This window comes from Balaenoptera acutorostrata, chromosome 8 (genome assembly GCF_949987535.1).
Source record: "Balaenoptera acutorostrata chromosome 8, mBalAcu1.1, whole genome shotgun sequence".
In the NCBI taxonomy this organism is placed as follows: Eukaryota; Metazoa; Chordata; class Mammalia; order Artiodactyla; family Balaenopteridae; genus Balaenoptera; species Balaenoptera acutorostrata.
The window spans coordinates 55,968,376-55,990,617 of NC_080071.1; the positions used below are offsets into that span (position 1 = coordinate 55,968,376).

A 22,242-nucleotide genomic window follows, 5' to 3' on the forward strand; every position below is an offset into this window, starting at 1 on the left:
GGTGAGGTTCCAGCTTTGGCTTCGACATGAACTCATATATCTGGGGTGAGTCACTAGTGCTTTATTGCTCTGCCTTTCCTATTTGTAAGAGAAGACTGGGTGGGAGAACGGGCTAACAGATGGAAAATACTCGGGAAAAACAAACTCGGGAAGGATAAAAATATGAAGGATTTTTACAGTGGAGATAACTTCTTGAGGTCTGTCCTATTCCATTATTAATTTAAAAAATGAGACTGTAGCAGCTTCAGAAGAGGGTAAAAATGGATAGAAAGGAACAAAGGAGGGAATATTTTAAAAAGGCCAGAGCACGTGGCTACGGACATTAAAAAGTTGGCTGTTTTTCATCAAGATATACACACACACACATTTTTCTCGGATATACACTCCAGTGCAAAGCCACTGCATTATTCTAGGACCCTCGTCCATGAATTTCACCCCAATATATACCCCCAACCCAGAATTCAGCAGTCAGCCCTCCTAGCTATTTAACAAATTAACCAGTCACCTGCAGTGATTTGAAATGTCAACCCCAAGCGCATGAACACTTACTGTCCTTTGGCATCTTTCACGTCAACCACTTCTGGGTTGTCTGCAATTTCTAGTAATAGCCGCAAACACAGTGTGTGACCATTAATTACTGAAAAAGAAAATAATGGACATTCTTTTAACAGACCACACATATCCCTCCAAAGTGAAATTTATTTGGACTTCAAATGGGTAGTTTTCAATTGTTGCTAACAGACATCTCCAGGTTTCCAGGTCGTGCCAGCTGCTGGGCAAAGCACACAATGTGTATGTTACCAACCCATCTTTCCCTTTCTTCCTATAGGGCACTTTGGTCCTCAACTAACTTTTTTTCCTGGTTGCTGTATAGAGGCTTTTTTCCTTAAACAGGACATCCTTTCTTATCTCCTCCTATGGGACTGATCATCTCTCTCCACTTTCCAGTTATCCTTTCTGTTCCTCTCAGAGAGCCTCTCAATTCTGTATAATCATCCTGTGTCTAGCCTGCCTCCAGCCCTTTTTAAAAAGCAGGTCGAAGGGGGAGGAGAAGGCAGAGGAGGAGGGAGAGGAGAGCAAGCGAATGAGGGGAGGGGCAGAAGGGAAGAGGAGCGGGGAGGGGAGCAGAGGAGGGGAAGAAGGGAGACGGGAACAGATCTTACCTCTTTTCCCCATCATTTTACATTCTGAGGTAGACGTTGATGCAGTTATTCTGCTCCAACTGATTAGTGGTGACTTAAAGCAAAACCTCAAGCCAGCAAGGTGTACACGAGCCATTGGCTCACTGCTCATTGATTGACTGGCACTCCCAGGAGACTCACAGATGGACCTCCAGTAGCTGGAGGACGCCTCCATCTGAGTTCCTCAAATCAAAGCCTTCATTTCTCTGCCTTCTCCCGGCGGCCTCCCCCCCCCCCCAACCACCCCCCCCTCCACCCCATCTCCTCTGTCCCCCCCCTCCCTTCCAAGCTCTGACTGGGATGCGGCAGGCCCTCACCCTGTCCCTCCTCACCCAGCTGCCTGGGTAGGGGCTGGCAATGGGCAGGAAGTGTGGCCCCAACCTTGGGTTGGCCTTGACCGGCCAGGGCAGAGCCCACACAGGGCAGGGCAAGCACCAGGCAAGATGCTTCTTTTAGGAGCTGCGGTGCCCCAGGGCCCGGAAGCAAACCTCTGGGGACGACAATCCCTGAGGTAAGATACTTTCCTTCAGCTTGTTGAATGAAATCCACAGCCTTACAAAAGACATGGCTCTCCATTCAGGGAGTAGGATGCGAACAAATATGTTTAAAATTCCAAACGTGACCTTCTCTCCTCTCTGAACAATGAGAACACCATAAAATACATTGCATTAACCTCGTTATGGATGTGGAGAGACAAGGGAATAGATGCAGCTATGTTAGGTTGATAGAGGCTCTTCTAAGAGCTGCGTTTTACAGCCCTTTTTATTGCATGCCAGTCACGAGAGAAGGCTAATTTAACAAAGACACATTTTTCAGGGACAATACGTATTAGAATTAGCTCACATTCATCGACACCACTCAAATTAACTACAGGAATAATACCCACATTTTGTAGACATTGCATTCAGCTAATGCTCAGCAACATCCCATTTATGTACCTCAGGAGGAAATTTTGTGGAAATATTGTTGTTGCTGTTGTTTGCTTTTTGTTTTAAAAATTACATTAAATCTGTTACCAATGGTGAAATATGCAAGGGGTTTAATGTATGCTCAAAAGTAAATAATTAGCAGAGGACTGATAGCTAAATACTACAGGTGGTGGTATTTTATAATGCTCATGAAATGGAGGTACAGCATATTTTGATTGATTCCTCTTTCTATAGCAATTTGATATTCTTTAAACACTCATAATCATAATGGTTCCAAGGATTTTGATTTTTGCCTAAACAGAAGAAGGGGGGAAAAATCATCTAAGTTCGTATCACTCACCCAGTATGCTGGAGAGCAAACCAATTTTTTCAGTAGTGTGTCTTTTTTGGGGGGGGGGCGGTGAGGGGGTGGGAGGTGAGGCCGTGTACAGTAGCTTTTTGAACTTAGCTAATAGCCCTCAGTAAATATAATTCCCCCTTATCGTAAGAGTGTAGCTACCCTAGGATTCTCGTTGGCTTCCCACAAACTATGTTTTTCCGCAGTTGCCTTCCAACAAAAAGATGCTACCATCTCCTTTAGCTGTGCACTGCCAAGTCCAGCTTTGTTTCAGACTAGCTCAGCCTCTCCCTGACTATGAGTGACAGCCATTTCTCAGGCTGCTCAAAGACCACAACTGTCATTACAACTATCTGTGCCAAACCCTCTAAAATCCATCCTGGCTCCTCCTCCTCACTGTACTCTCAGGATTTGAAACAAACAAAAAAATTGGCGTCTCAAATGAGCTGGAAAAGATTCTGGAGAAGCAGATTCTCAAAGCACAGGCTAAAGCTTCTGCACAGCAGACATTTTGTGGAGAACAGAGTCAAATGACAGCCTGCATCTTTTTAATGAATGACACGAGGGAAACCCAAAAGGAGTGAGTCCTCTTGACCACTAGGGGGCTCCATTGGACCACAACCAATATCACAGCGGCAAATGAGTGACAATGATTATTCTTCATTGTTTACCTGTTCACAAGGGTGATTTTCCACAATCAAAATAGGCCCTTTGTAATTGTCAGGAAGTACATGGTAACTGAAGCACAATGCTTGCCTTCATAATAGGCAACTACTCTTTAAAAAGGAGAACTAAATGTAAACTTTAAGATAACACCAAGAAAGCCTAGAATACCAAACTTTATAATAATACTTATAAATACCAAAATACCAAAAAGACTAAATGTGATTTTGGGAAATAAGAATTTATAATTTAACCATACCAACCATTGCCAAAGTTTTTTCCAGGAACAATCATTTCCAGATAATTAGGCAACACCGTGTTTTTCAATCTCCATATTGTTTTTCTTCAGTGGTTTGGAAATTCAGGGATGTGGATGGCAATACTTCCACAAAATCTAACATTCCAAGAACATTTTCCCAAGTACAAGAATCATAAAGTCTTTCGAAAACTGCTTTCACTCCTTTTCTTCCTCAATACATCCATTATTTCATGGTTATTTCTCTTTATAAGATGATACCTGCTTTCCTGATCAAAGGCCATTATCATTGAATTCCTGAGTCCAAAGGAAATTATGCCTTAGCTGAGCTAGAAACTCTTCCACATTACCTTTACATCTGTGTATATGTCTAGAAGTGTCTGGACACAGTTTTATTTTATGTATGTTGAAGAAAAGTCCCAGAAAAGGCAAATTACTTACTTCTTGAAAAATACATGCACTTTTTAACAGTCCCTATTTTTACACCTGATGCATCAAGAATCAGAGCAAAAGTGAAGAAGTACCATTTGGGCTGCACAATAACGTACTGAGTAGATTGCTGTCTGACAACTCCTTTTATGAAGTAGCTGTGAAATATCATTCATTTTGTGCTTCGAAATGCTGTGTGATTTTATTCTATGTAATTTATCTGAAGATCACAATACACCTTGCCCTTTTTTCAGAAAGTTTTGTGACTGCCATTGGCCAAAGGTTCAGAACTCTCTTTGGAGTTAAAGAGAAGGCCAGATGCAGCACAGAGGATTTTTAGGGCAGAATTTTAGGGCAGAATGATGGATACATGCCATTATACATTTGTCCAAATTCATAGAATGTACAACACTGAGAGTGGACCCTAATGTAAACTATGGACTTTGGACGATTATGGTGTGTCAATGTAGGTTCATCCATTGTAATAAATGTTCCACTCTGGTGAGGGATGTTGATAATGGGGGAGGCTATGCACATGTGGGAGACAGGGGGTATGTGGAAAATCTCTGTACCTTCTTTTCAATTTTCCTGTGAACCTAAAACTGCTCTAAAAAAAAATTGTCTTTAAAGAAGAAGGCCAGAGGCTCTCTGGCCATAGAATACCAGTTATCACCAAGTGGATAGTAAGCCAAAAGCATTTTGGAAGAGTGTAGGCATGTTTGATGTAGAAAGAAAATAGATATTTTAAGAATTGGGATGAAAGAAAATGCTGCCATCCTTTTACTGGAACTCATAAGTGGGCCACAAAACTAGGGTAACCAGACTCTTGACAAGACCTACCTGAGGCATGAAGTGGGGTTCTTTTGGTTACATTGTCTTTCACAAAGATGGACGCACCCTGATTGATAAGTGCTTCCACACATTCTGTGTGCCCCTTAAAGGCAGCCAGATCCAGAGCAGTGCGGCCTTTCTCATCCCTGATGTCCAGGTCCACCAGCGACTGCAGAAGGACTTCCAAGGCCTGGTGGTGCCCATTGTAGGCCTGCAAAGGAGAAACCAACCACTCAAATGCCTGCTCACCTTAAATCCCACAACAATCCACGTGAGGGGCTAAGGCTCTCAGCTCACGCATGGAGACCACTCCAAAGAGCACATCAGAAAGATGCTTGGAATTATTGAAACACAGGCAAAACCAGAGTTAGATGGAAAAATTATAATGCACAGACCTCAAAGTTACATATGCATTTCTTCATGTTCTTTCTCTTCTGTCAAATAATTTATTCCAAAGGTACTAAATGTATTAGTGTATTCTTATATTTATATCTATTGATCTAATAATCTAATGCAGACTAACAGCTGAATGAATTAATATATTTTTTCATCTGCCAGTTCAGTCCTAAGCCTATTAACACAATCAGAATATTTTTTCAGGAGGCTTTTCTGTTAAACCTCGAGGGAAAAAACCACTAAAAACACTGTGGACTTTGTAATTCAACAGAGGCATAGTGACCTTCTGCCACAGTCCAACATTTTAAATTTCAACCTCGTGATCCTAGGTGAGTTTCTTAATTTCACTTAGACTTTGTTTCCTCATCTATAAATGAGAGCAATAAAAGCTGCCTTCCAGAGAAGACGAGAAGAGATAAAATCGCACAGGATTTGCATCGTGTCTTATACATAGTTGATGCTTCCTCTTCTCTCCTCTGTTTCCTCCACTGATTATAATGAAAACATAAAACCAATTATGGAAGTATATTCCATACATCAGTGCCAAGTTCAGACCTATTGTGAAGTCTTATGCTGCATTAAAGTTAGGAGGCTTCATACTAAAACACAAAACTAAAAGCCCGAAAGGTAATTTTTACTAAGTCTGTAAGGTAAAAAAAAAAAAAAAAAAAAAAAAATGTATATGCACATATAAGGCCAAGGACATTGAAATAAAAGAAAGAAAACAGATAAGGATACAGTGGGGGTGGGGATTTGGTGGAGGGAAGTAAAGAAGGAGACAGAGGAAAAGCCTGTCCCCAGTGCCGTCAGCAGCCAAAGTCTCCTCTTATGTCTCCTGCACTTTCTGTTTTTCTACTGCAGCAATTACTCAAGGCACGATTTATTTGAAAAATGGCTTAGCACAGACAAAGGACTAATTTCCTTAATACACAAAGAACTTATACAAACCATTTTAAAAACTAGGAAAATGTGTAAGGGACATGAAAAGTCAGCTCACAGAAAAAGAAATATAAAAGGTCAATACATATACGAAAAAAAACCATGTAAATTTTCAGGGTACTATTTTTCAACTACCAAATGGCAATGATTAAGTTTGGCCATGTCCAGTATTAGATAAGACCTGGTGAAAAAAAAGCAATCTACCCTTTGGTGGTGGGAGTATATGTTGGTGTGACATTTGTGGAGGGTGATTTGACAAAAATCTATCAAAAATTGTAAAAAAAGTTGCAAATAGTACATATAACAATTTTATAAAAAGCAAATATATCCAGATATACACATATCTGTATCTATGTATATTTCTGTATTCATAGAAAATTTTAGAAGGATACAAAGGAAACTGTTAACAGTGGTTACCTCTAGAAATGGGAGGTAAAGTAATGAACATGTGGACTCATTTCACCTTATCTTTTAAAAAAACATTTGAATGTTTTTCCCAAGTACATGTCAACCACAACAGTAACAAAAACTAGATTAAAAGGACCCACAAGATTTAAGAGTGCTGACAGGAACTGTTTTTAAAACTTTCTCATTATATTATTTTTGTAAATGACTATGATTATTATGCTACATATTAAACATATATATATGTAGTATAATAACTCATATGCTGATGAATCCCAAATTTATATCCCAGTTCTAACTACTTCTTTTACTTTGCAAGACATATATATTCAACTGTCTACTGAAATTTCCACTTGAATACCTAATATGCATCTCAAGCTTAACATGTCCCAAACTGAGTTCTTAATTTCCCTCCTAAAATTTGCTCCATCTCAGTAAATGGCAATTTTGTTCTTCTAGTTGCTCAGGCCCAATATTTTGGAGTCCTCTTCGTCTTCGCTCTTAAGCCCAGGGTTGTAGCCCTGCACAAGGGCTCTGGGACACTGGGGCAAGGGGGTGCTGACAAGTAGCTTCCCCACCCCTTCCCACTGCCTTGCCATGCCCTGGTACAGGGATGTGTCTGCTGAGAGGAAGGGACACTTCTGCTAACCACACAGAGGTATCATCAGGTTCTCGGGCATCCGGCAGGAAATATCTATCCATATCCCTGTTGTAATTCACACACAGGTGTTGGGTGACTAGTAGCAGCCCTCAATGCCACGATCATCTCTACTTCCAAGCCATAATCATCTCTACTCTTTCTTTAAAATATATCCAGAATCTATCCAGTTCTCACTATACCACATCCTCTGTTGCCAGGATTATGGCAAAAGCTTCCCTTTCCGTCCTTGCCCTCCTGCAAACGATTACTGAACAGCCACAGGGTGAAATCTTTTAAAATTCAAGTTAGATATAGCACTCCTTGATGAAAACTCATTGATAATTCCCTCACTGATAATAAAATCCCAAACTTCTCATGACCATTCAGGCCCTTAGGATTTGGCCTCCCTCGACCCTGTCCATCAGCATAGCCCCTCAGTCACTCTGTTCCAACCACTCTAGCCTCCCCTCTGCACCCCCTATGATTAAGTCATGCATGTCCTCCTCTGGGCCATTGCATCTGTCCTTTCTGTTTCCCCTGCCTGGAAAGCCCTTCCCGCAAAGAGCCACAAGGTTTTTTCAGTAATTCTGCTTCAACTGTCCCCTTATCTGGTGGCTTCTCAGGCCCATATAAAGTAGCCCACTACCCTTCTCCTCAACATATCGGATACTCTCCACCCCACTTATCCTGCTTTATTTTAGCTTTATAGCATTTATTATCACTTGATATCTGTTACATATCTATTGATTTGTTTGTTATCTAGGACAGAAGGTACTTTATGTGTACTGCTCATTGCTGTATTCTAGACTCGTGCACAGCACAGAGTAGACACTCAACAATTATTTGATGAATAAATGAATGAATATAATGACTGCTATTATAATTTATTAATATTAGTGATAAGAATATATTTTAAAAATAGCAACTATTTATTGAGGGCACTGTGTTGAGCTCTAATCTTTGCAAACATCCTTTTTATAGATGAAAAAAACAAAACAAGCAATGTTAATTAATTCACCCAAGATCACTTAAGCTAGTAAGTGACAAAGTCAGGTTTGAAACCCACAATCTGTGACCACCAGAATCTATGTTTTTAGGCAATGTCTTATAATTTTTCCCAGTAATTCCATTTAACTGACTTTCAAGCAAAATACTTTCCTGCCTATGTGTAATGGCTCAGAGAGCTTAATAACAAATATTGAATCAGAAACCTAGGATAGAAAGCCTTTAGTCTAACCTAACTTCTGAAGCAATAGTTAATTTCACTGAGTACTTGCTGTGTGTCAGGCAGGACTGGACACGTAGCACCTTATTTAATTATTATGACAACCCATGGTTTGGATGCTATTGTTATCCCCATCTCACCAACAAGGACACAGAAAGGCTGAGATGTTACTCAGCCCTCAGCCTTATGTGGTGGAGCCGGAATTCAAAGGCAGACCAGTCAGATCCCAGAGCCCGAGCTGTGGGCTTCTCACGAGCTCCTACTATGGAGAGGATAAAACAAGACCGTAAGATATATGCTTCTTTAACTTTTTATTACAGGAAGTTTCAAATTTATATAAAGAATAGAGGATAGTGGCATAAATTCCCAAATACCCATCACCTAGTTTCGGCCATCATCAACTCGCCATTGGTGATTTTAAGCCAACTTGGGAGCACCTATCCTATAAAGGGCTGTGGCAATAGGAGCATCTACATCAGGGTGTAAGTCAGTCTATCTCACTTGGCTCTGGGCTTGAGTCTGTGGCTTATTTTTGCATAACACCTCTTCTAATTTTAAATGGTAATGGTAGTGACTGATTCAGCTTATGTAGAAATCCTGACTTTACATCAAAGGGAAATGAGTCCATGTAGATAATAGACGGTTCTAGATGCTTTTTGCAAATGCTCAGTCCTTCAGTGGCAGTTACTATGATGACAAAGATAGTAAACATTTACAATTTCTGTCAATTTGACTTAGCCTAGGAAAATAGAATTGGCAACCTATAAACTGCATGCATATCTACAAAGCACCATGGCTCACATATTCAGATGTTAATAAAGAGAAAACCCAGGGCAAAGAGAAACACATTTGGGAAGGAAGGCGATGTAGAAGGATCAGCACTGTTCAGGACAGCAGAGTCACATCAAAGGACACTTAGCTTAGGCGCTGACTTAAGAACTTAACTCCTGTAAAAGACCCCTGCAGTTTCTCCTTTAATTCTCACAACAAAAAATAAACCTATTTGCATGTGTTAAAGTTAAAGAGGCTTAACGTTAAAATAAAATGGAGTGAACCCTGCTGAAGGAAAGCTTCAGAATTCCAATCCATATTTTCTTCTATATCAGGCACTTAAAAATTCAAAGACAGGATGGTTGAAAGGCCAGATTTATATATAGAATTCCCTTTGTTTCTTCCATTAGTCAAGCCTGCAGCTCTTGAATTTTAGTATCCAAAACCATTGCGATACGGAGTTGAAGACATAACACTATGTATACTATACTTCCAGGGCAATTTAATGGAAATAATAAAGGTAAATTTGATAATACAAGAATTTTCACTTACCCTCACACTTTAGGGCTTAACCCTAGAAACAAACTACCACATAATATGGAATTCTATTCTGTGGTTAAATGCATGATTCTGTCTTTAGGCAGTTGTTATGTGGTTCTTAGAGTCTATAAGAAAGTATACAATAAAGGTTTAAACTCTCTGAAAGAGACTCAGGTAGTCAGGAAAGAAGACCTTTCTCATATCAGCAGTGCATAATGAACACTGTCTTATTTTTCTTTCTATTCCCATCCTAAATCAGGTGTTTAGTGGTTAATTCCACAAATAATTTCTAAAATATCTCCAGGAAGAAGTAATCACACAAAAGAGCAAATATGCTGGTTCAAAAAGCATGTAGTATTTTGGCTTTCAATAGACAACCCAGTTTAAGCCTTCACTTGAGGTGGCAATCAAACATTTCAAATTTGTTTTACAAAAGACTTTAAAAAATCTCATTAAGTAACTTAAATACTTCTTAAACATAATTAATTTCTTTGAACTTTTTAGATTGGAACTGAGGGCAGCAAGGAGAAAGAATTTGGGATCTCAACAGAATCCATGAAACAATGGGTCCATCTGGAAATCTTGACAGCTGGAGCCTTTCATTTGCATAGCCTTGTTCCTTGATTTAATTTTTTTCAAGTGGATGAAATGCTTATGAAATTCACTGGGCAGATAACCCTGGAGACTTGAATCATTCAGCCAGGAAATAGTTAACTCAAGGCCAGTCAGGTTTCTTGGGGTAGTCAAGGTTTGGGGGCATCTGGTTCTCTTTCACTGTAGAATCTTCCACGGAAGAAATAATGTGCCTTGGGTTTTAATCAAGTTAATTGCTACAGAGGGCCCTGGGGAGGGCTATGGGCATACTTGCGGGGTTCTTGGAGCAAATAATAATTTCTTTAAAAAGTATTAGCTTTTAGAGGGAAAAAATAAAATAGTTTTAGAATTGACCCACTGCGATCACCCTGGTCAAAGTTATCACCATCATCGCTTGCCTGGTTGTCTAGTTTCTGCTTTGTTCCCTGACAATTTAAACTCAATGCAGACGTTAAAGTGATCCTTCTAAGATAAAAGTCATATCACATCATCTGTCTCCTCAAAACCCTCCAAATGGTTTCCTCTTTTGCTCAGTGAAAAAGTCAAAGTTCCCCCTGGAGTCTGTGGCCCTCCCCCGCCTCCCTGCCCCCTCTATGACACTCGGACCCCTACCACCCTCCCCGCATCACTGTGCTCCAGCCATGGTGGCCTTGCTGTTCTGGGAACATGCCAAGTGTGCTCTCACCCCAGGGACTCTGCACGTCTGCCCAGAGCATTCTTCTGTCAGAGACCAAATGGTTAGCTCGTCGCACCCCCGGTCAAACGTGAGATGCTATGTTGTGGGAAACAGCGCCCAGCCTGCCACCTCGATGCTCTCTGTCTCACTGCTCCCATTTGCAGCAGCACTTCTGACCACCTGCCATGTTGCGTATTTACTTGCCTATTGTCTCTCCTAGACTGCACACTCTACAAGGACAGTGGCTGGGTTTTGTTTGTTGCCATCTCTCCAGCTCCCGAAACAGTGTTTGGTACACGCACAGTCAGTATATGTCAAAGGAAAGAATGATACTGATGTTACTAAGAGCGAGGATGATAGTGCCAGGTGGTGTTCTAACTGCTCTACATGCCTTAACCCAGGTCATCCCCCCAGTGGCCCTATGACAGAGGTACTGCTATTCTCCCTGTATTATGAATGGGAAAACTGAGACACAAGAGGTTAGGTACTTGGCCAAGATCATACAAAAAACAATTAAATAAATTAACAAATTGGAAAGGGTTTGGGGATCCTTAACTCACTCCTTTTAATTTACAGATGGAAAGACCATGTCCAGGCGAGTTGCTAATGAGAAGACTGGTGGCTAGGATCCCCTAGGTGTAGAACTACCAAAGCCCAACTCTCTCCAATGATATTGTACCACCCTGTCTTTACAGGACTGGGAACCCACAACGCTTAGCAGAGTACCTGGCACCCAGTAAGCACTCAACAATAATTTTTGAAAGAAAAAAAAAAAAAGAATGAGAGATGATAGAATTTTTTGGAAGCTAGGAAAGTCTCTTCTCATATTACCAGCAGGCTTAGCAATGCAATCAACCCGACCTTCATAGGGCATGAGAATTCTACCTGAGATAACCTTTCCAATAGGCCTCTCCCAGCTTTGGGGTAACTTCCCCAGGCACAGCAGATGGCTGGGCAGAGATTCTAGGGTCAACCTTTAGAGCAACCTGTACTAAGAGCCAACTGGTATGAAATTTTATACGTGTAAGTATCCCACTCTCCATCCACCTTTTCTACTCTAAGCCCATGCCTGGAAGAAAGACGAATGGACATTTTAGCCTGATTTCACTGGACTCAGTGTGTGCGTGTGTCCGTGTGTATAGTCGCTGCGTTGGTAGATGTGGCAGAGGGTGGTGAGTGGGATGTTATCAGGTGTGCTGGTGAGTATGTGGGGAGACTGGCAAAGAAGGGAGGGCTCCGTGAGTGTGATCGGTTCATCCCAATCCTTACGGGATGGCCTCATCCCTTCTAACCTTGCCTGACTGCTTATGTATGCCATCAATAAAACACTCCTCTTTGCTCTCCAAAATCTCCATCTCAATTTTTCATCAGAAGGAAACTGAATAAGTGCTGATGTGTGCGTGGTACTGAGTGAAATGTCAAAACCATTAAACACAGAGACCCAGCATCCTACTCTTCCCAGCATCCAGCCTCTGGGTGGATCCAAACACCTTCTTGATGGCCCTGGACCGAGGCCTCACAGCTCAGCAGAACCCTGCATAGGTGAGTTGGCTGTTGCCAGTTTGAGAGGTTCCTAGGGAACAGCTGCTGATTATCAACGGTTAGCAAGACCTTAACTGAAGTAGAGTGGTAGTGAACTTCCCAGCTCGGTCACCCTCAGAGAGAGTTTGGGGATCCTCACTCTGAGCTATTGCATTTCTCTTCAATGACTCGGATGTGGAAAGGAAGCTTTACTGGTGACAGAATAACCCCTGCTCCCCTCCCTCCCAGATCTCACCCAGTACAAGAATCAGCCAGCGCCTGATACCTCCTCTGAGACCCCGATTCCAAGCCTAGGCAGAAGCAGCAGAGTTGCAATTATGCATATTTTCATCTTGCTCTCACAAGTCTGTATTTAAATATCTCAAGTTTTTAACTGTGGCATTCGATTATCTGTAAGTTCAATACTTGTTGTCTATACTTAAAGCTCTAAAACCAAAATAAAACATTTCCTCAGTTTACTGATTTAACTACTAGATAATAATAATTTAGAGACTTAAAATTTATAACAGTCATTATTAAGGGCACTGTGATACGGCCTCATGCACGTTGTCTCTTTTCCTGTATCCTCATTTCACAGATGGGGAAATCGAGGCTCAGACAGGGTAAGTAATGTGTCTAAGGTCTCCAGTGGGAAGCTGGGATTGGAATTTGAGACATGCTTTCTCACCGCAGCCTGAGCCTTTACCCATGTACTGTTTCCATTATGAGTTATTATGCATTGCTATGCTTTCCTTTTAAGAGCAGCCTAGTTTTAGGAACACTTAGGTTCTTTTTGTAACAGGGGAAGCTGCCCACAGCATCTCACTTACAGCTAAGTGGAGCGGACTCTTGGTAGCACCGGCATCTGACTCTTCAAAAACACTGTTGGTTCTTTCCAAAAGCTGTGGAGACACAAAGAAAACAACAGTACGTGAGTGCAATTTGCAGAAGGAATCCTACTTTATGGATACAAATGTTGACATAAATGAGAAAGGAGGCTTCAGAAACTTAAGGAATCATGCAACTTCTCAGAAACATAAGAAATCTGATATAGCATATCTAAAACAAATATGCTAACTGAATATTTCAACTTCTAGGTCATCTTAGCATTTGCTATTCAAAAGAAAGCTTTCATACTTGAAAAGTTGCTCAGCTTCACCAATCTAGGCAAATAATTCATGTTAAATCCACTTCCCACCCAGCAGATCGTCACAATGAGAAAATTACAATACCCAGGGTCTATTCCGTTATCAAACACACATTTATGGAGATAGCGTTGCAAAAGACTTAGGAAGCTCTTGTTCTCACGGAGCTTACATTCTAGGGCGGGAAAGCACAGACAAACAAATAAACAACATACACATAAGAAAATATCTGGTAGTGAAATATGCTGTAATGAAAGTAAAGTAGGGTGATGTGATATGGAGTGACTGGGAAGTTACTCTACAGCTGATGGCCAGGGGAGGCCTCTCCAAGGAGATGACAGTTCAAGTGAGACCTGAATAAGAAGAAGAGTGAAATCAAGTCAAAATGTGGCAGGAGAGCATTCTGGGGCAGGAAGGAGTCAGTGCAAATGCATCAAGTAGGGATGAACACAGTGAGCTCAAGGAATGGAACGGATAGTGTGACTAGGGTATGATGTTGGTGAGGGCATCAGGAAAAAGACATTTCATTGACTCCTGTTGGGAGAACAAATTGTTAAAACCTTTCCGGGCAATTTTGTGCATATCTTTGACCCTAGGAATTAATCCCCACTAAATAATTAGACAAGTGCACAATGACACATGTAAAAAGAAATATATTCATTCAACAAACACTTGATGAATGACTACCAATGTGCCCAGATACTGTTCCATGCACTGATTCAATAATTAAAAATATATTTAAAAATCAATTTTTTCATGGGGGGCAGGGCAGGCAATAGAAGAAAGAAGTTATATAATTAATTAGAAAGCCGTAGGTGCGATGGAGAAAGATAAAACTGAGAAGGAGGGTTCAGAAGGCTGGAGGAGAGGTCTATTTGCAACTTTAAATACAGAGATCAGGAAAGGCCTTATTGAGCAGGTGATGGCTGAACAACGTCTGGGGGCGAAGAGAGGGCCTTGTGGATGTCTGGGGGAAGAGCATTCCAAGCAGAGGGGCCAGCAATTGCCGAGTCCTTTAGGGACAGAGATGCTTAAGATCATCAGTGAGACTGGAGCAAGGTGGGCAAGGATGAGAATGATGGAAAGGAAATCAGAAAGATGGTGGCACTGTGGGTGGTAGTATCATAAGGTGCCTTCTGGGTTGTTGTAAAAAGTCTGTGACTTCTATCCTGAGTGAGATAGAATTTCACTGGAGTGCTCTGAGCAGAGAGGTGACACGTTCTAACTTTTAGACTCTAGGGAGGGCACAGAGACCACTGAAGAGCTGGGGCAAAAGTCCAAAAGAGAAATAACAGTGGCTTGGACCCACAGGGAGCAAGTGGGGATGGAGAAAAGTGTTGGACTGTGGATATTTTTGGAGGCAGAATCAACAGGATTTGCTGATGGATTGAATGTGAATGTGAGAGAGAGAAGTAAAGGACGACCCTCAGGATTTTGTTGTAAGCAAACTGAAAGATGGAGGTTCCACGAACTGAAATGGAGAAGTGAGTGGAATATATGTAGTGGGAAAAAGCAGAAGTTCGATTTTGGAAATGTTAGGTTTGAGATGTTTTTAAAGCATCAAAAGTACATGTTAATCGGCAGCTGTAGGATACACGGGTGTGGACTTCAGGGTATTGAAAGCCATAAGGCTGGATGAGATGAGCCAGGGAGTAAACAGAGAAGGGAGACTGGATCCTGGGCACCCAACATTAAGAGCTAGAGAGATGAGAAGGAACCAGCAAGGAGATGCAGAACGAGCAGGTGAGCTAGAAAGAACATCAGGAGAGCGGGAGGTTCCGAAACCAAGTGAAGGAAGAGTTTCAAGGGGAGAACGCATAGCCACATCAAAAGTCCTGATAGGTCAAGTAAAATGGGGTCTGAGAAATTGCCCATTGGGTTTAGGAACATGGAGGCTATTAGTGACTCTGCTAAGAGCAGTTTATCAAGACACTGTTTATATGAAAAAAAAAAACAGAAAATGAATAAATAGCAATAGGGATGGAGTAAATAAATTGTAGTGGTATATATCACCACTTCTGATAAACTCTCCCTCTTTATGTTGCTGTTAAGTTCTTCTTTGTATAGTGATGCATCCAAAAGGGAAAAAAACCCAACACCCAAAGCCTTGATGTGTGGTGAATATGGCAGTATTCAATGTCCACTCCAGCCTCCTGACTGATGGGATTGGGCTGCCCTATAGAGCAGAGACTAGACATATCCAAACTACATTTCCTAGACTCTCTTGAACTAGGGTTTCAGATGTGATTTAGGTTCTGCCAATTAGATGCAGTCTGAAATTTTAGAGACAGAAGTGAGCGGAGGGCATCTCTGATTTCTGATGGTAAGCAAAGTCATGGAGACTTTAGCTTGTCTTTTAGCTTCCTGTGTACAGGCTACTATCTTCGTGAGGGCAGAGAAGCAAGACAGGGATACAGGCATCCGTTTTGGGCAGTGTGGATTCAGCAGATGCTGTGTGGCTCTAGGGCCAATAGCAGTGGCAGTGACAAGTCCTTCCCCGTACGTCAGCTGGGCTGATGTGTCTATGCAGCAGCCGTTCCAGGGTCCTTTCTGATTCCCCATCTCCCTGATCATGAGGAAGGGGCAGGCGCCCTGGCAGTCCAAGTGCAGTTTAGGTTTATTTCTGGAGGATCAGCCTAGGGCGCCCTCTTCTAGACCTTCCAACAATATTATAAACACCTATTTTTAAAAAATCAAATCTTTTTCTGCTTAAAACAGCTAGCATGGCTTCTGTTTCCTTCAAATGAACCCTGACTGATTCAAAAAGTAATACAGATTATTTAAGTTTTCTTAATGGGGATGGCAAAAGGGAAGTTACACCACTCAATACGCTAGGAAGCAAAACTTCCTAACATGCTCTTTACCCATTTTTTTCTCCTGGAAAGTCCCAAACTTGTCAAGTGGAAAAACACATTTTAAAGCCATATGTGTGGAATGATACCATTTACATTTAAAAAACTGCATTGATATGACTACACATTTAGAAAAAAAGACGAGAAATATATACCCTAAAATGTTTAACACAGTAACCTAAAAGTGGGAGTACAGATGATTTTTATTTTCTTCTTTATCTTTCCTGATTTTTTTTTGGCCATGAATGTGTATGGTTTTTGTAGTAAAAACACTAAAGCTATTTCTGTTTGGAATAAAAGCCATTAACCTTCCTTTTCACTTAATAGAATGATGTACACAGACCCCTAGATAGGTCCAGAACTCCTTTCTAGTCAATGCATGTGAAACAAAATGTTTGCATTCTCTGGTAGATCAAATAACAGTGTAAAATTTACCATCTAAAAGCACACAATTTCAAGTTTTCAAATAATACAATACAAATAATTATATCGGAAGTATGAGACATTTTATGTTTGTTTTTATTAGTGTGAGAATAGAATTTGGAACTTAAGCAATCTAGGATACATTAGAATAATGAGAGCAAATTTAATTTTAACTTCAGAACAAATAACTTTAAAACCGTCTGCCATACATAGTTGAAATAAAAGTAGCTTCAACTGCTTGAAAAGGCTAGAAAACAGCTGTTCTTTGCTTTGTTTTGCAACATTATCACCTGCAAGAGTTCCTGGAATTGACCGTGCGTACCAACTCCAAATCCTGTCCTAGAATGAACTTTTAATCAAAGGAACACAGAATCATTTCCACCGTTATCACAAACACGATGAACAGAGGCAAGAAGACAAATGTACTGTTTACAGTCAAAAATTAGGCATATTCCCAGAAGATTTATCGTGGAAGATTTTTCCACACGTGTACTTTGATCATTCTAATAGCATGTGATTTTTACTTCATTCACGACACGTTTGCTGAATGTCATCCCTGTTGGGGAGCCTGGATTAGGCACCAGGATTCAACTGTGCAGCGAACAGATGTGGTCACTGACCTGAGAGAACTTAGAGGCTAGTGGGGAACCACAGAAGTTAACAGGTAGTGAAAACAGTGAGGCAAGAGCTAGGATGCAAGATGCTATGGGAACATGAAGGAAGAGGTACCTGACATAACCCTGGGGGTCAGAGAAGACGCTTCTGTAAAGGAAGGTTTAGCCTGAGACCCGGATGGTAGGAATCTGCGAGGCAAAGAGAGAAGGGAATTTCTAGGCAGAAGGAAGAGTGTGTGAGAACACAACAAATACAAAAAGCTTTAAGTTTAATAAGACTAGATAGCATGTAGGGGTAAGGAAAGAATGAGGAGCAATTAGGCTGGAAACGTAAGCAGACGAGAGATTAGGTATAGGGTGATCATATCATTATCGCCCAATTCAGGACATTTATGAGATTGACAATTGGGCCGGGATAACAGCTGTAAGCCAGGACATCAAATCAGGATAATTAGTGAGAGTCACTGCAGTGCTTTCAGCCGGGAAGAGGTATGATCATGATCAGATTCTTGGGTTTCATGAAAATCTCTCTGTGCAGTGTGGAAAAATGAACTGCAGGGGTGCTGGGGGTGAGGACCGCAACCCTAGAAGCAGGGAGATCAGTTACGATATTTCAACTATGGGATTTCTAAATTATGAATTATTAAGTTGTTGAGAACGGACGGTGGCCTATACTACAGAAGAGGCAGAGGAAATGGAAGGAAGTGGGGATATTCAGGACTTTCATTCACTCCTTTATTCATTCATTCAATAGTTATTGAGTACTGTGCTAGGCACTGAGATTTCCAGTTCTAAAATGGTCACTACCCACATGAACCTGAGAGCCTAGAAGGTGTAACAGACATCATTCATCGACTGAACAGCGGAGGAAGGGCAAAGTGTAGAGTCAAGGATGACACCCAATTTTCTTGCTTTGGTAACAGGGTGAATTGTGATGCCTTCTTTAAGATAAGAAACAAAGAGAAGGCACAAGGTCAGGGGGAGGGAAATTGTGTTGAGCTTTAGTCTGAAGTGCTGCTGGGACATTTAAGGGGAGATGTCCAGTGGACAGATGGATATAATGTTTGAAGCTTAGAAGAGCGACCTTGGCTGGAGTAATGGATTTGGGAGTCATCAGCAATGGCTGAGATAGGAAGCCCCCAGTGTGGATGAGGCTGCCAGGGAGAATGTGTAGTGAGAGAGGACGTAAACCTCAGGAATCCCAGTATTTAGGGTTTGGAAGAGGAAGAGAGTCTGCAAAAGGGGTTGTGAGGAGGGGAGGGTACAGAGGGGTAGGAGGAAAACCAGGAGAGTGAGGAGGTGATGGTGATGGTGATGGTGATGGTGATGGTGATGGTGATGGTGATGGTGATGATGGTGATGGTGATGGTGATGGTGATGGTGATGGTGATGGTGGTGATGATGGTGATGGTGATGGTGGTGATGATGGTGATGGTGATGGTGATGGTGACTGGCGGCAGTGGAGGCCGTGATGACCATGATATGAAGGCGGTGGTGGTGATAAGTGATAATGATGAAGATTCTCACTGATGACAACCGAAAGTTATTAAGCATTTACTATGACCTGAGCATTCCATGGATCACCTCAATCTATCCTCAAGTAATCCATTAAGTAACTTGCTCAAGTTCACACAGCCTGGAAAATACAGATGAGGAAATTGAACCAGGTCTAATTCAAAACCCATGTTATTCACCCCACAAAACAATGTCTTCCTATCAACTGATAAGCTGAAACTTTTTCCTGACATTAAAAAAAAAAAAAAATCCAACAGGGATGAGGGTAGGAGACAAGAGTTTTTTGTGTGTGTGTGTGCATGTGTGTGTGTGTTTTTAAAGTATGTGGGTCTTTTTATGTCTCTAACTTCAACAATTCCCTTTGATCTTTGAGATTTTCCTCTTTGTTTCCTAGGAGTGGTAAGTAGTCATTTTAGTTACACAGCAGTCACAGGGGACCTTAATTGGAATCTAGCTCCTCTAATATGCCTCTTCCTTTAGTGATTCTTCTTTGTTAGTTAAGAAGGCAATGTGAAAAAAGTGGGGAGAAAAGCAATTTGCAAGTCATTCAAAACTGACGTTTATGTTTAGAATTTTCTTTCTAATTTAAAATTGATTCTAAACATATCGAGTCCAAGGGATGATGCAGATACACAGCATTGCTCAGAGACTCAACTCTGCATAAACGACTCAGGGGAAGAATATGGGGGCCGGAAGGAGACAGAGAGCTCCTACCATGACTCATTATACAAACTCGTACTTCAGCCTGTGGTCTGCAATATTACTGGAAAATAACATTGCTCTACAGAGATCACCCGCAACCTACCTTGTCAAAATCCGAAATAGAATGGCTCTTTTGAAACACAGTTACAGCTAAGAATACATGCCAAACAAGCAGCATCATAAAAAGGCAATGAGTTCTGCACATAAAGCTTGTAGTTATAAATCAAAGAATATAATTTTATACGTAACATTTACACAACCCATGCATTCACATGCTAGTTTTCACGTTGAATTACACTCATAAATCCAATGTACACGTCCAATATGTCACCATCACTTTCTACTGGCTCAATAAAAAATTTGCACTCATTCCAAGGATCGACTTGGTCCTCTGCCTAAAAAATCTATTAAAATGGCTGCTTTAATAAAGCCTTTATCTGGACTACTTAATCTTATTCCTTGTTATCTCCAAAATCCCAGAATTGCTTCTTTTCTCAATTGATCAATCATTTATGAAGCTTGTATGGAGAATCTAGCACCGCTTGACCTCCACCTCTTCTCCCACCGCGTCCTCCTACCACCTTGCATTTGCCAAGACTCTCTTGGCTGAAAACACCAGAAGGTCTGAGATTCAAGCTACTCCCAACCCCCCACTGACAAGTAAAGATGGGCATCTGAAGTGGGAATTGAGAGAAAAAAGCTAAGATGAGAGCAAGCAGGCTTTTCAACCATCTTATTTGTAAAACATGAACTCGGGGTGGGGGGTGGCTGGGATGCTCTATAACTTTGGGGGGCCTGAGAAAACGATTGTATTTAAGATTATAACAATTCGTAGGACATTTTCTGAATTTGGAAGGCATTTCCACGGGACCGGAGGACTCACACAAAGAACACCTCAACGTCTTGGATTTTAAAACAGCAGAGGTAATAGAAGGCCAAGTTTAAGCCTCTTTCTCTAAAAAGTGAATCTGTGATAACAAAATCAAGAATAAATATGAACTTGACCACAAGCCAACTGGCCGCTGGGTTAACAAAACAGTGATCTAATCCAAAATTGCAAGGAAACACACAAATATTACACTTTAGCTGGAAACCCAAGCTTTGTAAGTAGTATAGCTTATCACTAGTTATTTGAAAATATGGCAGGAAAAAATTCAGGGATTTCAAGAGACCTTCAGCTGAACTAAACCAGTTTCTAAATGTGCTATTTAAGAAAGCAGAAACCAAGTATGGCTCGGAATATAAAAACAGAAAGGTGTAGACAATGGGTCTGTGAGGTAACCCTTGCTCTTGTCGGTGCTGGTTAGACTTGGACTACATAACTAGTTTCCACAGGTGAGGAGGGAGAAGAGGAGTTAGAAAACCAATCAGAAAATATCCATGGGGACCATGTCAAGGAGGTGCTCTGAGGAAAGTTTTAAAAATGGATTTATTTATCTTTTAGCAGTGAGGACATTTATGAGTCTTCAAGTCAAAGGGCTGGAAGCAGACCAAGGTCCCTGGAAAGTTGGCACCTCTGTCAGAAATTCTATTTCACATTCCACTTGTCTGTGCTTGAGAATGAGATGCTGTTTAGGCAACCTCAAGGCCAATCCTGAGTCCACTGTGCTGTGACCTGACTCTGGCTCAGGCCAGAAGAGGGGGCTGAGTCTGCAGAAGTTTCAGACCACCCAGCCTATGTCAACGCTACATTCAGAGGCTCCCAGGGGCACAGGATAGAGCTCGGGGGATCCCACAGGTCTTCCAGTCTCAGGCTTAATATGATGTTTCAAGCCATACTGGACCTCAGTGGACCCCAGGCCTTCGAGCCTAGCCCAAAATAAACTAGCTCCCTCATGACCGCACATCAGTAACAGCAGTGACTGTTTCTCATGATTCTGCTCACACCCCTTCACAGCTATTAGAGAAAGCCGTGTTGCTTGAAATTGTTATTAACAACAATTACCGGAAACTCAGTGGTTCCTAGAAATGCATGAATCTAATCTAATTTCTGCCTTCTCCACTCAATTCCATAAGTAAGGAACCATTAACTTTCTATACTTGTGTAAGTCAAGGTCTATGCAACTTCAAAAGGAGATAACACATTTGTTAGGAGGGCACTACTAGAAGCTTAGCTAGATTAAGTTTCCAACTCTTCTCGGGAGCTGGTTTTGATAACTCTGCTTATCTCCTCCCTCCAGTGTATATTCAGTTCCTGGTGATTTCCTTGCCAATTAAAAGGCAGAAGAGCCTGTAGTATGTGTAAGGAAGGCTAATGAAACCTGCTGTGAAGATAAAGGCAAACGCAAGGTACAAAATGCGTGGTGTTCAAAAACTATCTTGCAAGAGCCTTAAAAATGTTCATGTACTTTGACCCATAAACCTACTTCAGACTCTATCCTGAGAAAGTTTTAAGCTCAAAGCCATCCAATAGTGAAACAGTATAAACAATCTAAATAGAAGAATGTCTAAGTTATGACTGATCCAATAGCTGAACATTATTTAGCTTAAAAAATGTTTACCAAGAGTTTTTAATAGCACTGGGAAAGGATCATGTCAGAATATTTTATGGAAAAATAATCAATGCATAAAATTGCATATTAAATATTATCTCATGTATGTAAAAAATAAAATATGTGAGAAGGAGACTGGAAGGAAATATACCAAAAGAGTTAATAA

The 22,242-nt window shown here is 41.2% G+C and overlaps 1 protein-coding gene across 3 annotated transcripts in view; it reads right to left on the minus strand.

Annotated features, from left to right (window-relative positions):
- The window catches only part of ANKRD44 (ankyrin repeat domain 44), a 326,656-nt gene that overhangs the window by 24,921 nt on the left and 279,493 nt on the right, over window positions 1-22,242 (minus strand). For all 3 annotated transcript variants that reach the window (XM_057551441.1, XM_057551440.1, XM_057551439.1), the window contains exons 17-19: window positions 13,164-13,235; window positions 4,636-4,837; window positions 550-637 (exon numbers count right to left, since the gene is read on the minus strand). In XM_057551441.1, coding sequence (XP_057407424.1) covers window positions 550-637; window positions 4,636-4,837; window positions 13,164-13,235 — 362 coding nt within the window. The remainder of the gene's footprint in view (window positions 1-549; window positions 638-4,635; window positions 4,838-13,163; window positions 13,236-22,242) is intronic.